The sequence below is a fragment of the Poecilia formosa genome, unplaced genomic scaffold (genome assembly GCF_000485575.1).
Source record: "Poecilia formosa unplaced genomic scaffold, Poecilia_formosa-5.1.2 Scaffold96, whole genome shotgun sequence".
NCBI lineage: Eukaryota > Metazoa > Chordata > Actinopteri > Cyprinodontiformes > Poeciliidae > Poecilia > Poecilia formosa.
Window position 1 is genome coordinate 2,051,682 of NW_006800035.1, and position 15,890 is coordinate 2,067,571.

The following is a 15,890-nucleotide window of genomic DNA, read 5'->3' on the forward strand; positions in this document are numbered from 1 at the left end:
TAAGGCAAGGTAAATAGTTTTTTATGGTGAAAATATAAGGGTAAATTCAAAATTAGACCAAAACAGCTATTTAGACCCCTGACTCCTAAGGGTTAAGGAGGGACGTTTTAATTTTATGAATAAACATTAATCCTGTTTGGCCCATGACAGAGTGTATGTTGGAGGCTTTATCCCTTTCTCAAACAACATTGTCTTATGATGAGATTCTTCTTCACACTTGGAAATGCTTTAGTTAGGACTAAACCAGCTCACAAGTTGCACTGAAGAAAGGACGACTGATTTTAGTTATATTTACATTTAAAGCTTTTTGGCAGTGCCTTTTCTTCAAAATGTCAGTACTTATTGCTTGTGCTCTTCTGATGTACAACTTCATTCATAGGCTCAGTTATGTTGATTCCTCTGTATGTGCAGATTACTTGGGTTGTTAAAGACGTGTGAACTTTGTGTTCATGCTACGGTTGAATGAAATGAAATTAACATTTTAAAGTCATTTTTCCCATTGGACGTAGAAATCTCTAAAGTACTGAATATATTAAACACAGTATTAATGATTTTATAAGCTGAACCTTAACAAAATTAAAATAGTAATAATAATCCAAAACGAGCCTCTGCTCCCAGAGGTCATTCGTTCTCTGCATGATGTTTTCTGTTTTCTATATCCAAAACCTCACACTGCATGTTTTGAGTCAAAACTACATGAAACATTATGAAACGGCTGTTTTTCAGGAAGCTACTAAATGTTTCCTTTCCCTTTTTCTGTTTCCTCATCTCTACAGGGTCCAAACTGCTGCTCAGATTTTATTGTTTCTTTTCACTACATTTACCCTGTTCAGCAGTATGTACTGGAGTATTTTACCTACCATCTGCGACCCTATGGATACTTACATAGATTCAGGCCTGAAGAAATTGTGGAAGAGAACAACAAAACTAACAAAGGAGGATGAGAAGATGAGTGGAATGGGAAAAGATCAAGAAGTGGGGTGAAGTGGATGAGTGAGGAGGAAAGGGCTTGTGCTTGGGGATGTGGATCATTATGAAAAGGGTCCAGATCCCTCTTCACACTCATTAAAGTGGCTACTTTAATGAGTGTGAAGTCACTGGAATGACACAGAAGAAGAGATGGGGAGGACAGAGAAGACAGCAAAGGATAGATAAGAAGAAAGAAGGCGAGAACGAGAGCAAAGAGGTTTTTGCCCAGGTGTGGCTACGATCTGGACATTTTTCTGAGCCTGAGATAACACTTAACGTCATTTAGTCAAACATTAGTGGAGGAATAATTAGACTTCCAATACACCCTTCTGGTAAACTACAGCAATGTTTCCTAGCTTCCAGAAAAGGCAGGGAAGCAGATCAAGCCACCTGGACTCTCAGTCCTGAACTGTCGAGTCTCATTGTGTTTGTCTAAAAGCCGTAACAACAAAAACATCCTGGACGTAATTCTAAAGCAAACATCCCTTTTGATCCTGGTATCTTTATGCTTCACTTATGATCAAAGAACTCTGCTATATATTCTTCTAATATCCAGGGAGACGATCACTGTCACCTGAAGTCCGACCTACCAAATACAGATCCAAGGATACAGAAAATTTAACACATAATGGGAAAATTAAACTTCTCAACTACAACAGAAAGATCAGAACTATGAAGGGCAGTGCAAACCTATTGTGACTTCTCTTAACGGAGGTGCATTGTTTTTTACTTTTACTCTTATTGGTTCCCTGTCTTGCTTTTCCCATTGTGAGGGTAAATGGAAATTTTGACATCCTAGGCCTGTTATTAATATCAGAAAAAAATGCTTATGTAAATTGTCTCCATTTTCATCTGCCATAAAGTAAAAAAACATAAAAAAAATATAGGAGCACAGCTTTGAAAACAGATAACCTAATGCATGTGTTTCTGTTTGGTATGCAGTTTGACTTCTGAAACCCTGAGAGAGTAAACAACGAGATTATATTATTAATTCAATAACAATGAGACCATTTATGGAACTGAACTTCAGTCATCATACAGTTATTCTTTCTGTTGTATCAAATTCCCATGAAATGATTCCAGTTTTCCCGTTGACTCACTGAAACCAGAAATTTACTGTACAAACGTGCTGGATGTTTGTACTGGAAATGTCTGAACATAGCACATAAGAAATGAATAGATTTCATTTCCTACTGTCTGACAATAAAGTAGACTAACATTTTTCTGTTTTAGGCCAGTTAAAATGACCAAAGTTTGCTAAAATCCAAGGTGGGAGACAGATTGTTTTTATTTATAGATTTTATTTTCAACTTTCTGTACTTCTTTAGGTTTTTGTTTCTGATATTGAATTCCCTAAGTTATTCTTATAGTTTCCTTAAAACTGTATGACATCAGTCAAACATTTCATCAATGAGCTTCTCACAATGGTTTGCTGGGATTTTGGCCCATTCCTACTGGCAGAACCGGTGGCATCGGGTCAGGTTTGTTGGCTTCCATGCTCATGCCTGACTTTTCAACTCCAGCCACTTTTTCTCTTGAACTGAGATAATCCTTTTGTGACCATATTTGTGGAAAATTTGCAATAAACTCAAAATGATGCATTAGGATGACAAAATTCTGAACTCTGTTGTTTTTGTGTGAATATCTGTATTCAGACTTCCTTCTTAATCCCTTTAGTACTTAGTTTGATGCTTTTTTTTAGGGTTTTTATCCCTTTTCAAACTTTGTTTGGGGCATGGTTTTATCTAGATTTCTGAGGTCTTTAGATATTGCTTCAATATTTCTGCATCAGGTTGTTTGCTCACGATGCCCTCTGTTTTGGAAAGTGCTCCAATATTTCACAGTCCTGACTGTGAAATATGAACACGACGTATTATATGACGTGTTCAAAGATCAAGCTGTATAATACTGCCATGGACACGTTATTAAAGTCTGGAATACAAGGTCTATTTCCTGATACGAAGCATAAAAGAGCACCCGTGGTTAGTAAAGGTTGTTGGATTGAAAAAGGACAAAGTCTAGACAATATTATCACTATATAAAAAAAGTTTATTTTGCTCATCTGTAAGCTATTCCTTCAGACACATACACAAGGATAAACAGTAAAAGACATTTTACAATGAGGAGTTTTTCATGCATCATTCACCATAAAGCTGCTGCCAACTGACGACAAACTGAAGTATAAGAATGGATAAAACTTTATGTAAACATTTTGTAAAAATACTAGTACTCATACATAATCACTTTTACAATAAACCAGCTAGACCAAAAATATTTCCCATACTGTAATTCCCTAAATATAAAATATTTTATACGCATGAAAAATTTGTATATATTGAAAATCATGTTTAAAGAGCAAGTAAAAGAATCTCGATTCTGTTTTGCAGTTTTTATTAATTAGTTTAATAAATTGACATAAACTTGTCATTTATTTAGTAATTTCATTTTACGGAGATGGTGACCTCATCATCTGTCTATTGTGTAGTGTTAAGAAAATAAATTTAAAATAAGCTAGTTTTAAAACTTAACATGTCTTGATTCAAATGGCCTAATTGTAGTTTTAAAATCAGTAACTTATTCTGGCTTGTTGACCTTTATGTTACCTGTAGTTACAGCAGATTGCTTGCTAGGATCCTTTGAATGGCCTTTTGTCTGTGTGGGAAACAAAATGTAGAAGTTCCAACTTTCACACCCATCTGTGGAGAGTCGTAAACACAGCAGGAGTTCCTGGCTTCAGATAAAGGGTCAGAGATAGCTCCTGGTTGGATGAGCAAAGATACGCCTATTTGAATAAATTAAAGATAAGAATACGCCCTGAGTATAAAACTTTCTCCTCAGAAGTAAAAGATCAGATTTGCTCCTGCAACTCTCCAAAGACGTCTTTGGACGTCTTTGCTTTTCTTTCTTTCCTTCTTTTTTCCATGTCTGTCAGGTAAATGAATGTATGTCTCTGTTTTTCTGCTGTTCTGTTGTAATTTTATGCGTTGTCTTCTTTTGGATTAAACTCTGCAATTCTGTGACATCAACACGCATTGCTGTTTCTTCTGAGTGGCTACATGTGGCCGTTGCGAGAAGACCCGGGATCATAAAGGGAGAGAGAGAGCCAAACTTTTTCCAAAATTAACTAATTCAGAGAAATCTTCCTTAACACTAGCAACTATACAGAATTCAGTAAAGATAGTGACTTGCAAAAATATTCACACCACTTAAAGGTTTTTACATTTTATTAAACTACAACCACAATTATTTTCCAGGGATTTCAGGTAAATGACCAACACATAGCAGTGCATAGTTATAATTATATGTATTGTGGAACAAACTTCCACAACCAACTTGGAAAAATTTAATGTTTCAATTGTTGATTTTTTATGTTTTTATGAAGTAAAGCACTTTGAACTGCCTTGCTGCTGAAATGTGCTGTACAAATAAACTTTGATCATTTGCTTTGAACATCTACAGGCTGAAAATGTTACCTTCTTTTTTTTAATAGCTCATTGTCAATCAAATTGACTTGAGAGTGTCAATGAATGTCACATTTCTAGAGGAAATATGAATTCTCAGAATCTCAGATTAAGGTCTGGACTTTGACTTGGCCATTCTAACATCTTCTTTTATTTGAAGGGGTGTGCATAAGACTGTCATGACATTGTCATAAACATGACATAACACCTGTCATGAACATAAAGAAGTCTTTATGGATGTTTATGACAGTTGTCATGAAGTGTCATTCGGTAAATAATGACACTTTAATGCAAAGTTGCTCTAAAAGTTGCATTGAAAGCCCATTAAAATGCCAACTTTGCATTCAATTATCATCATTTACAAAATCATACAAAGTTGGCACTTTTAATGGACTTTTAATGCAACTTTTAGAGCAACTTTGCATTAAAAGTGTCATTATTTACCAAATGACAATTCTTGACAACTGTCATAAACATTCATAAAGACTTCTTTATGTTCATAACAGGTGTTATGTCATGTTTATGACAGTTAATGTCATGTCAGTCTTATGCACACCCCTTCAAATAAAAGTGTTACCGATTTTTTTTTTTTTTTTGGTCTAAGGCAGTCCATAATCACACAGTTTCCCACCACATGTAGCATTTTGGTTCCATAGAACAAATTCTGCTGTGTCGCCTTTATGACTTGCGGAAAACTGCAGTCAAGACTTCTAAGTAATGTGCTAGTTTGTGTTGGTCTATTACATGAATTGCTGAATGTTAAAGACTTCAGCTTTCAGGGAAACATGCTGCTATTGTCAGCATGGCCTCATTTAAAATCTTTTTGTCACTTAGTTACACAAAAATGGATATTGACTTATTTTATTTGTATTTTCTGAAATTCCTGTAGATCTGATGTAATATGTTGGTTTTCTTTGTTCTACACATTTTTGCAAGCTGGCATTACATGAAAATATTTCTACTTGAATTAGACCAAAGACAGATACAGATAAATCAAAGTAGTTAAAATGAACTACTTTGTGTTTAACTTGACAAGAATTCAACAGATTTTGTAATATCTGTTGTAATATTCCTGAGATGTCTAGTCCTGAATTTGTGCTTTATAAATATAATTGGAATTCAGTGAAATGTCTGACCCGGCTTAACTCAGCACCATTAGTGGTAAACTGGTGAAGCTTTAGAACATGAATAAAGTTTTATGTTAGCCTGAATAGCAGGTAGAAGTTGAGACCAAAACAAGCTGAAACTACAGGGTGTATGAAGGCCAGTTCCATCACTGATGAAAAAAATTCAAACTTGTGCTTAAACTAGTACTTAAGCTTAACTCTTATAATTAATAACTAAGTCATAACTATGAGATAGCTACTTGTATCTTATATATATGATTATGAAATATATATATTTTCCATTGCATTGGAGATGGGCTTCCATTGGGCCGTATTACGAGTCTGTAGAAGGACCAGATTTTCAAGTCAACAGTCAGTTAACAGCCATAACAGAAAGGAACAAAGAAAGTTCAGTGAGAACAGATTTCAGATAGCAGCAACATGTTTCCCTCAGCAGTCAGAACATGACAGGTATTGCTTCAGGCACTGCTCATTCATGTTGCTGTTATTGGAACTAATGGAATCTGCTTAGCACCAAGCCCAACTTTCCACTACACAGCCTGTTACGTGTAGACACAGGTATTCCTGCAGTTGGCTTCATTCTCAAAGTTGTTTGTGTTGCCCTGACAACCGCCATACCAGAACTGTGCACAGGCGTTGGCCTCCGGGTCGTAGTACCACCTAGTCCTGTACTGCCGACACGGACCAGGTTCAAGAGGCTGGTTGCACCCCCCACCTGGAGGATGAAGCAGATGATAACTGTTTTGGTGGATTGTGGATTGATCCAATGTGGCAGGTTAATATGTACATAACCTATCTGTTGGTAGCTAGTTTGCAAATAAACTAGTAATATCTACACTGATCTAAATAAACCTTTAATCAACTAAAACTTAATCTTCCTTCCCTTTTCAAGCATTTTACAATTCAATAATTACCGATTCCCAAACCAGTGTGGTAGCATTTAGCTACACCTCTGCTCCACAGTCACACACATAAAACCGGTTGCAGTAATTTACCAGCTCAATTGGCAGTAGATGCTTGGTGCACTTACAGCCTATCTAACACACTATTATTAATAAGCAATAAATCAATAACTATGTATATCATGACAGACACATGAGTAATATCAATACATAATGCAACTGACAGAACAGTCAGGGGTGTCCAAAGTCGGTCCTCGAGGACCGGCATCCTGCATGTTTTAGTTCTCTCCCTGGTGGTGGTAACAACCTTTTCAGTTTGTCAATGTTCCTCTTAGGCCTCTAACGAGCCATTATTTGATCCAGGTGCGTTAAACCAGGGAGAGAACTAAAACATGCAGGATGCCGGGCCTCCAGGACCGACTTTGGGCACCTGAACTCTGATCCAGAACCACACAGCATTCTGGGAGGTGTAGGCAGAGGAAAGACTTTAAAGTAAAAATACATCCATTATGACTTCAGGGAGGACTTCAAGTATGACAAAAATAATATACTTGCAACATTTTTGTCACAAGTATGACACTGTGACAAAAAATTATTTTTCATGATTTGTGATTTTTAAAAATAAAACAAAAAATATGAAAATATGATTTCTAAACCTGAAAAAAAAACTGTACAAATGAATCATTAACCCAAACACTCCCAGACGTCTGCAGTTCAATCATCTACTGCAGTTCCTTCAAATTAACCACAAGAACTAGTCCAGTCAAGTTTATTTGTACGGAACATTTCAGCAACATGGCAGTTAAAGAGCAGCCATCAATTATAAAGAAAGCAATGAAGATTACATTTTGTCAAATTCCTTCATCAGAACCACAGGTTCTGGTTTTGGGGATGCAGAGTAGACCTGAGACGTCTGGAAGAAAAAAATTATTTTTGTCTATCGGGGGTGCCCAAAGTCGGTCCTGGAGGACCGGCATCCTGCATGTTTTAGTTCTCTCCCTGGTGGTGGTAACAACCTTTTCAGCTTGTCAATGTTCCTCTTAGGCCTTCTAATGAGCCATTATTTGATCCAGGTGCGTTAAACCAGGGAGAGAACTAAAACATGCAGGATGCCGGCCCTCCAGGACCGACTTTGGACACCCCTGGTAAATGGTGCAGCTGCATCTTGATCACAAATCTGTTTCAGAATATTATTCTCCAGAACTATGTCACAACAGTTCTNGAATGTATTTTGGTGCTGAAGAGTGTCTGTGGTGACCAGCTGTAATGAGGAAGGAGCGCAGCATTCACTCAGATCCAAACACGGCCCATCTTCTGGAGACTGTAGAGCAGGGGTGCCCAAGTCCAGTCCTCGAGAGCCACCATCCTGCAAGTTTTAGAAGTATCCTTACTCCAACAGACCAGGATCAGCTCTACAGAGGCCTGGTAAAGAGCCATTCATTTGATTCAGGTGTGTTGAAGCAGGGATGCATCTGAAACTTGCAGGATGGTAGCTCTCGAGGACTGGACTTGGCCACCCCTGCTGTAGAGGATGTGTACCAGACTCTGTGTTTTCAGTTATGCTTTATTGACTTTTATTACACTGGATCCTAGGATTTAAGTGAATTATCTCTCATGTAAACCCAATGTAACATCTGTTCTTTGGGCTTCAGAGTTGTTTTCTCCTCCGTGTATAAGGAACATACAGATGTGTGGCCACTGTATGTGTCAGAGCTCAATCTGTTCAAACTTACATAAAATCTCTTCAGCTTTTTTGTTTCTTTTCAGGTATATGAATTTAACCAGGGGTGTGACATGTTAGTGTGTTATGATTCTGCTATTTACCTGATGGAGGTGACACAGTCAGAGTTGGTGATGGAGGGCCAAAGGTTGTATGAAAGCTCTCCACCTCACCTGGCCAGTCAGTCGGACTCTGCCGCTGCACCACAGAGTTCTGCCCTGACTCTCCCTTCTCACCATGAGGGGTAAATGGTAGACTTGGCTGCTTGTTGGAGGGCTCCACCGTCACCTCAGGGTCAAACTGGTCCTCATGAGGCCACAGTGACTCAGTGGGCTGTGGAGCAGGTGGCTAGAGGGAAACGGATGAGCAAAAGAACAAAAGAGTCAGGTTCTGATTCACCATGTCACCAACTTTTCCAGTGCTATCATCACAGCACTTCATTCATGTAGAAAATAGCAACAGAGTCACAAACAGGCCCTTCTGGTTCACCGACTGTGCCCTATTATTATTGTTTTTATATGCCATCTGCTCTCTTTCTGTGCCACACAAGTATATGTGCAAAGGACACAAAAAAGTTTCTTGGTAAAACTTGTTAGCTTTGTTGGATTAAATCATAAATCAGGTTTATCAAATTTCCATATGATGGAGGAAACAGACCAACAGTGACGCCCTATTTACAGTTTGACAGTTTTCCTGGTGTAATTTGATCTGTTGACTGCACCCACCATCGAACAAAAGGGCCATTGCAGGATGCATTTGTTATAGTCGCCTAGTCACAGTTCAGTATTTGTGGACTGTTCAGTGGAATTGAACTCCAAAGAAAATTAGCTTATTTGCAGATTTTTGTATACATGGAAAATAATCTAAAGGAAATGCAGCTTGGGATGATGAAATACCTAATCACAATGTTACTTGCAGAGCAGCCAATCAAAGAGCCCCAGTCATTTTGCTTGGTGCTGATTGGCTGTACCCATAAGAGTGGATATAAGCAGGACTAATGACGTTAGCTTCTATGGTGGCGCAGAGATGGTTTCCACTGGGCGTATTAATCCACAGCAGAACATTTCTGGTGTTTAATTATTAAAATACAGGATGCATATAAAACACTAACAGCTGTGGGTCCAGACCTTCTGAATGAAGCAAAGTGTAGAACAAGCAGCTGGTTTTTACCACGCTTCGTTCTTCCTGCTTTAAATCATTTAGCAAATTTTGCCCAAAGAACATCCATGTTGTGACTGATTTTCTGCTCAGAAAGAGTGAAGGGTATGTAAGCTAGATAGCAAATAATGAGTTCTATTAAATTATAGTTTAATCATACAATACACGATCATAAATGGTGGCTTAATGCTTTTTAGCCAAGTACCATAATAATACAAAATATGACAGCAATGTTACCCTTGTGTTTTTTGCTTCTGGGATCTTTTTAGACTCGATGTCATCCGGTCCATTCGGATGGGTTTCCACAGATGAAAACAACGATTTTGGACTAAATGGTGCCGCTGCATCTCGATCACAAATCTGCTTCAGAATATTATTCTCCAGAACTATGTCAGAAATAAAAAAAATAAAAAAAGTTGTATGAAAAGCCAGTCTGTTCAGACTGGCTTTTGGTTAATTTTGTTCATTGATTTTAGATTCTTTTAATATTGATGTGTTTCCTTTTTTGTAAAGCACTTTGTGATTTTTATGTCTGTGAAAGGTGCTATATAAATAAAGTTCACTTACTTACTTACTAAAACACATTTTGTTTCTCATGACAATAGCTAATGTGAAAAGATTTACAACTCAAGCATTCCTCAGGAGAGCCATTCCTCGAGAGAGGAATGCTGAATGGTTTTAGATCAAGGAGAGGAATGGGTTAAAGGAAGGACTTTGGATGATAAAGATGTTAAAATTTTTGGTTGTTTTAATATACAACTATGCATGCTGGTAAGGTTGTTTCCGTCATTAAATGTAAAAGATCAGGTTCTTAATAACAACTACATTAAATGCTCAAAATACAGAATCCACAAATAAACTTCTGATACGTCGTGTTGAATTATGTCTGTAGTTTTCTTAGCTGCACCCAAAATAAGAACTAATTAGCATGAGAGGTTTTTAACAACTGGACCATATTTTCTTGTGAACAACTTGCAAAACAACTGATGCTTACTGTTTACATGCAGTGTTGTGCTTACTGAATCAGACTTTTGTTTGAGATCTGAGGCATTGACTCTTACAATGACAATGAAAACGAAAACGACTGAAGTCATGTCTGTTCTATCAGACATCCTCTGCCTGATGCATCACAGAAACAACTTTCCAAGCAGATCACTGATTTTCACAACCTTCAAAATAAACCTGGTGCATGTATGTGATATTTACGTTTGATTGTGTTGTTTGTATGACCCTTTTAACTAACCTCTTAAATGAACTTCAGAAATTGTGTCTTCTTAATAATCAACACACTTTAGAACAATAACAAGGAACTGTTGTGTATTAACTCACCAGGCAGCAATAGGAAGTCATCGATAATGTAGACATGTTCTTCTTTAGGATCAGAGGCAACAGTCTTCATCTCACTCAGGAACTCTTCATAAAGAGGATCAGTCTTTTTCACCACACCTATGATCAACACCTCAATCCCCTCTGCATGGTTTTCTGAGGCTGTCTCTTTAAACTGCACCAGATCACGCTGATCTAACAGAACATTCGTTAAAACTACAGCCACTTTCCTCACATGGGGTCGAGAGTCTCTGAACACCTTCCTGGCTTGGAGCATGGCACTGCCGGTGAAGGTGCCCTCGCCCAGGTAGGGCATGGCTCTGACAGCAGCCTTGATCTCCTCCCTGCTGGACTGCTGTTGCAGGTCGACCACCACCGTGTTCAGATGGCTGTAGTGGACCACCCCAATGCGGCTGGCCTCCTGGCTCACAGTGAACTGGTCAATAATCGCGTTCACAAAGTCCTTAACTACCTCAAAGTTTTCCGGGCCCACGCTCTCAGAGCTGTCAATCACAAATACCAGTTCCAGTGGAATCTCTCTGCACATGACGCCACATCCTAGCACGCGGAAAGGGAAAAGTTAAGGGTTTAAAACCTTTACGTACACAGATAAGACTTATACATTTATACAAAAAAAAAAAACATTGTCATAATTTTATACCTTTCTGACTTCACTATACAGTTTACATGATAGATCAAGTTTAATGTACTTGAATATTTCCTGCTAACACAACAACAGTTATTTAAACATACACCCCTTCAGAGTTTTACCAAATATTTCCTTTATGATCTGGATGACTTCATCTCTCTGTGGATGGGAAACAAAAATATTTAAGAAACCCAGAAGTCCTTCATTAAGCCGTTTGTCCCAGTCTGGTACTAACCGCAAGTCCCGGCTCTCCTTTTTCTCCAGGTCTCCCCTAGAGGATCAGAATATGGTTATGTACAATATCATGACTGGAATATAGGCTGTCAGAAAAAAAAACAAAAAATAAAGTTATATATTATGTGGAAAAACACTAATACATACCAATCAGAAATTTTAGATCGGCATAAAATGAATAAGTGTAGAAAACAGCCTGATATCATAGATTGAATAGTGATTAATAAACTGGCCCTTTAAACAAACTGAACCTGTCATGTTACCGGATTTCCAGGAGAGCCAGGTGGTCCAAGGTCCCCCATATCTCCCTTTTTCCCCTTTTGTCCAGGAGATCCTTGACTACCCTGAAGCATAAAAGCTTTCCTTATGATAGCATTTTGGAGCACTGGTAAGTGAACGCAGCAGAAGTCAGGTATGAAATTATTCCCACCTGCAGCCTCAGAGTTACTGTACCTTCTGTCCTGAGAGATCTGCTCCTGGAAGCCCTCTTTGTCCCATTGGACCTTGAAATCCATGCTCGCCCTGGAGATAAAGATGGACGGATTGGTCAGACTGTCCAATGCGTCAGATCACATGGAAGACTGAAGGCCAGTCGGCCAAACTGAAAAATGACTCACTCAAAATGTCTGAATTAACCACCCTGATTGGGTCCAAAGTTCTGACCTTTTCTCACATAACAACATGACTCTCATTCAGACCCCATTACTGTTTCCTTCATACCTTTGGTCCAGGTAGTCCTTCTCCTGGAGGCCCATGCATGCCAGGTGGGCCAGGCTGTCCTGTAGAACCCTGTAAATCAAAGATATTAAGGAAACAATTGAATATGTTTCTATAATTAAAAAAAAAATGAAACACTTCAAAAGGACACACATCTTTGTAATTCCCACTCTGACCTTTGGCCCAGGAAGTCCAGTTCCAGGAGGTCCTGATGGTCCTGGTACACCCGGTAAGCCTCTTTCACCCTATCAAAAAAAGTCAACAAAACAACACAATTTGAACACATCCACCTCATAGGCAGTTCAACTCTCCAGTATAGTAGTTTGTAAAAATACCTTCCAAACTTTATTGTAGTTTATGAATTTATAAAACACAGCTCACCGTTGCTCCCGGTAATCCTTTTCCTTCAGGTCCCATTTCTCCTCTTAGTCCAGTCAAACCTGGCAAACCCTGGAGATGGAGTCAAATATGTTTAGACACTAACCTCTGACACTGTAGGTACTATGCAAAATGTGACTTTAGTACACCCCACTGTCCTTCTATTACCTCAGGTCCAGGAACAGAGTCTTCCTTTGGCCCCAGTGGCCCAACAGGTCCAACACTACCTTTGTTTCCCTGGCGATGGAGTAGGAAGCAGTCAGAACACCAACATGAATCAACAGGTCTACTGCAGATGAAAGATAAGAATCCAAATGACCTATACTTGTATAGCGCTTCTTCAAGTCCAGGTAACTCCAAAGTGCTTCACACATACACAGTCACACACTGATGGTCATCAGGACCTTGCCTGCTGGTGGTGGGCCCCCTGACCACCAGCAGCAGGCAAGGCAGGTGAAGAGTCTTACCCAAAGACAACGTCTGAGACGGACGGAGCGTGGATCAAACCTCCGACTGCAGGAATAACTCTGCAAGTCAGCTGAGCTCATCATACCGTCCAACACTCATAAGAATGGTTGTAAAAGGCAGAATCTGAAGGTGTTGTGACAATGTGCTGATGGGGGAGTGCCGGAAAGAGCAGGAGCTTCTTAAAGAGACAGAGCCCAATTTCAAGGCGTCAAAGTTTAATTTCTTTTAAGTTAAGTTTGATATATGCAGTATTTTTCCCTGGTGTTGAAGTATAAACAATAATATATACAATATTTCCCTCATTAATGAAAAAAAAAACTAAAAGCAAACTTAGACAAAACACAAAGGAAACCAGGCAGAACCCAGAGCAACAGTGGAGTCCAGTAGAATAAAACTCAGACCCCTAAATAAATGTGATTAGTAGAGTGGATCTGATTAGCAGAATAAATGTTTGCTGTGAGAGGAACATGTAGAGGTACCTGAGTTAAGCTGAAGAAAACCCAAGAAAATGTCAGTTTAATATTCCTGTTTGAGACATGGTTAATTCAAGGCTTTAGGCAGCTCTGTATGTACAGGATGGTCATCTGGTTTTTTTACCGGTCAAACAGTCAGTCAGTGGATAAGCAGGTGAGGAAACCAAACCGTTTGCCAGGCAGACCCAGAGCATGACAGGCAAAAGGCCCCCTGTGAACAGGTACCTCGTTGTTTGCCTGCCAATTTTGAATAAATCCTCCACAGAACTGTATTTTTAAAGTTCTGTACCTCCTTTATACTGAATAAACTACAAACACATGATGCATAAATTTAGTTACATTTGCCTTTAGTTTCATCACTCTTAAGTCTTTTTTTTGTTGGTTTTTAATGGGTAAATAATCACTAGAATCTGTGATCATATTACTTTGGGTCCAATTATTCCCACTCCAGGCTCTCCAACAGGTCCAGATGGTCCCACGGGGCCTGGCTCTCCCTGTCAGGAACAACAAAACCAAAAGGATTCATGACAGGAAAAACACAAGTACAAACACCACCTACATAAAGGTTGGTGATTCTATATACGGTAAATGCAGAAATTACCATATCAGTGTTATCACAGGGAAGGTCATTATACTCTTTAAAATATATCTATTTGTATTTTTAAAAATCACCAATTTGGTCAGGGTGTTAGATAATTGAAGTAAACAAGATTGTCACTGGTTCTGTGTTATGATTCTATGGCCTTTCACCTCTAAAAATTCATACTCATGTCATTAGGAGCCAAATTAAATAAGGCAGCACTAAAAAAATGTGAAAGAAATCCTAACAGCCCTCTTGTTAAATCAGTGATGGTTGAGAGAAGTTCACAATGCATCAGTGACCTTCCTGCTTTGCATAACATTTAACTCACATCTGAGGGAACAAAGTTAATGGTTTCTTTTGACAAGCATTAGACATGTGTAAAACAATAACTAATATGAATCTTATTTTGAATTAAAAAAACATGTCTATCCTTTTACTACTGTCATTGTTTGGTGAAATGGGAAATGTGCTACACATTTGTTTGAGATCATGTAGAAAAACAAGTAAGGCTATTAATTATGACCATTTTTGGATGCTCAGAAAGTTTCCATCAGCAGAGCAGGGATCCTCTGATCCAGACCTCCAGGGCCCAGAACTCTCTGCTTCAACACATCTGAGTCAAATAATCAGCTCATTAGCAGAACTCTGGAGGGCCTGACTGTACTCAGGAGGTAATGCAGCCATTTGAGGTGAGTTGAACAAGGGACACATCTAAAAGCTGCAGGGTACTGGCTCTGGAGGCCTGGATGTGAGGATCCCTGCTCTACAGCAGGGTTTCCCAACCCTGGTCCTGAAGCCACACTACCCTGCATGTTTTAGGTGGTTTTTTGCTTCAGTCGAGGGATTTCAATTGGCAGGTGTTTGCTGAACTGCAATCAGCTGAATCAGGTGTGTAGTAAAGCAGGGACACATCTGAAACATGCAAGGCAGTCAGTCTGGAGGACCAGGGTTGGGAAACACTGCTCTAGACCAGTGTTTCTCAACCCTGGTCCTCACCGCCCCCCTGCTCTGCATGTTTTAGATGTGCCTCTATTCCAGAACAGCTGATTCAAATGATTGCATGACCATCAAGTACTGCAGAAGCCTGTTAATCACACAGAGATACAATTCAGGTGTGTGGCTCAAGGGAAATACCTAAAACATGCAGGACAAGGGGGCAGTGAGGACCAGGGTTGAGAAACACTGGTCTAGAGTATTCAGACATGTGAACAACACATCTGAGTGCAAAATGCTGTGGATGAATGTTGGAGCCAGAGAGGCTCCAACATTCACTCCAATTAATTCTGATCCTTATTCTACAAATGCATTTTCTTTTCAATTGTGGCATCACAAGGGGGAAATAAGCAGACTCTCCCAAATCAAAGAATTTACTGCCAAAGATGTATTATTACAACCAAAAATGTAAATAAATTGAATACAAACACAGTTTTCCTCTCTTTTTGTGCTGAGCTTTGATCTTGAATGAACATTAAAGGCCAGAACTCATCTATACCATTACAATGATGTTTGTAAAATGTTTGTATTTCTCATTAGTAATATTTAGCTATTACTGTTAGTTTTTGGCTATTGCCACAGCCAATAGAAAAACAGGCAGACAGCCAATGATGGAATTCATCCATCTTTGCTTATCTTGTGGCCTACCTGACTGGCAGGCCACAGTTTGTCCGTCTGGGCAGTGTCTTGTCTGGTGGGGTGGGGTGGTCAGTGATGTCGGAGCTCCGCAGG

The 15,890-nt window shown here is 39.0% G+C and overlaps 2 protein-coding genes across 3 annotated transcripts in view; one reads left to right on the top strand and one right to left on the bottom strand.

The window, feature by feature from the left end:
• The window catches only part of c1galt1a (core 1 synthase, glycoprotein-N-acetylgalactosamine 3-beta-galactosyltransferase 1a), an 8,381-nt gene extending 5,794 nt beyond the window's left edge, over positions 1-2,587 (top strand). For both annotated transcript variants that reach the window (XM_007558460.2, XM_007558461.2), the window contains one exon: positions 777-2,587. In XM_007558460.2, coding sequence (XP_007558522.1) covers positions 777-944 — 168 coding nt within the window. In that variant the 3' untranslated portion in view covers positions 945-2,587. The remainder of the gene's footprint in view (positions 1-776) is intronic.
• Positions 2,588-5,487: 2,900 nt separating this feature from the next.
• Positions 5,488-15,890, bottom strand: part of col28a1a (collagen, type XXVIII, alpha 1a) — a 41,521-nt gene continuing 31,118 nt past the window's right edge. The window contains exons 23-35 of the mRNA XM_016674476.1: positions 14,008-14,076; positions 12,810-12,878; positions 12,645-12,713; positions 12,440-12,508; positions 12,267-12,335; positions 12,000-12,068; positions 11,810-11,890; positions 11,548-11,583; positions 11,435-11,471; positions 10,667-11,221; positions 9,575-9,723; positions 8,284-8,527; positions 5,488-6,272 (exon numbers count right to left, since the gene is read on the bottom strand). Of these exons, the coding sequence (XP_016529962.1) occupies positions 6,100-6,272; positions 8,284-8,527; positions 9,575-9,723; positions 10,667-11,221; positions 11,435-11,471; positions 11,548-11,583; positions 11,810-11,890; positions 12,000-12,068; positions 12,267-12,335; positions 12,440-12,508; positions 12,645-12,713; positions 12,810-12,878; positions 14,008-14,076 (1,689 nt within the window). The 3' untranslated portion in view covers positions 5,488-6,099. The remainder of the gene's footprint in view (positions 6,273-8,283; positions 8,528-9,574; positions 9,724-10,666; positions 11,222-11,434; positions 11,472-11,547; positions 11,584-11,809; positions 11,891-11,999; positions 12,069-12,266; positions 12,336-12,439; positions 12,509-12,644; positions 12,714-12,809; positions 12,879-14,007; positions 14,077-15,890) is intronic.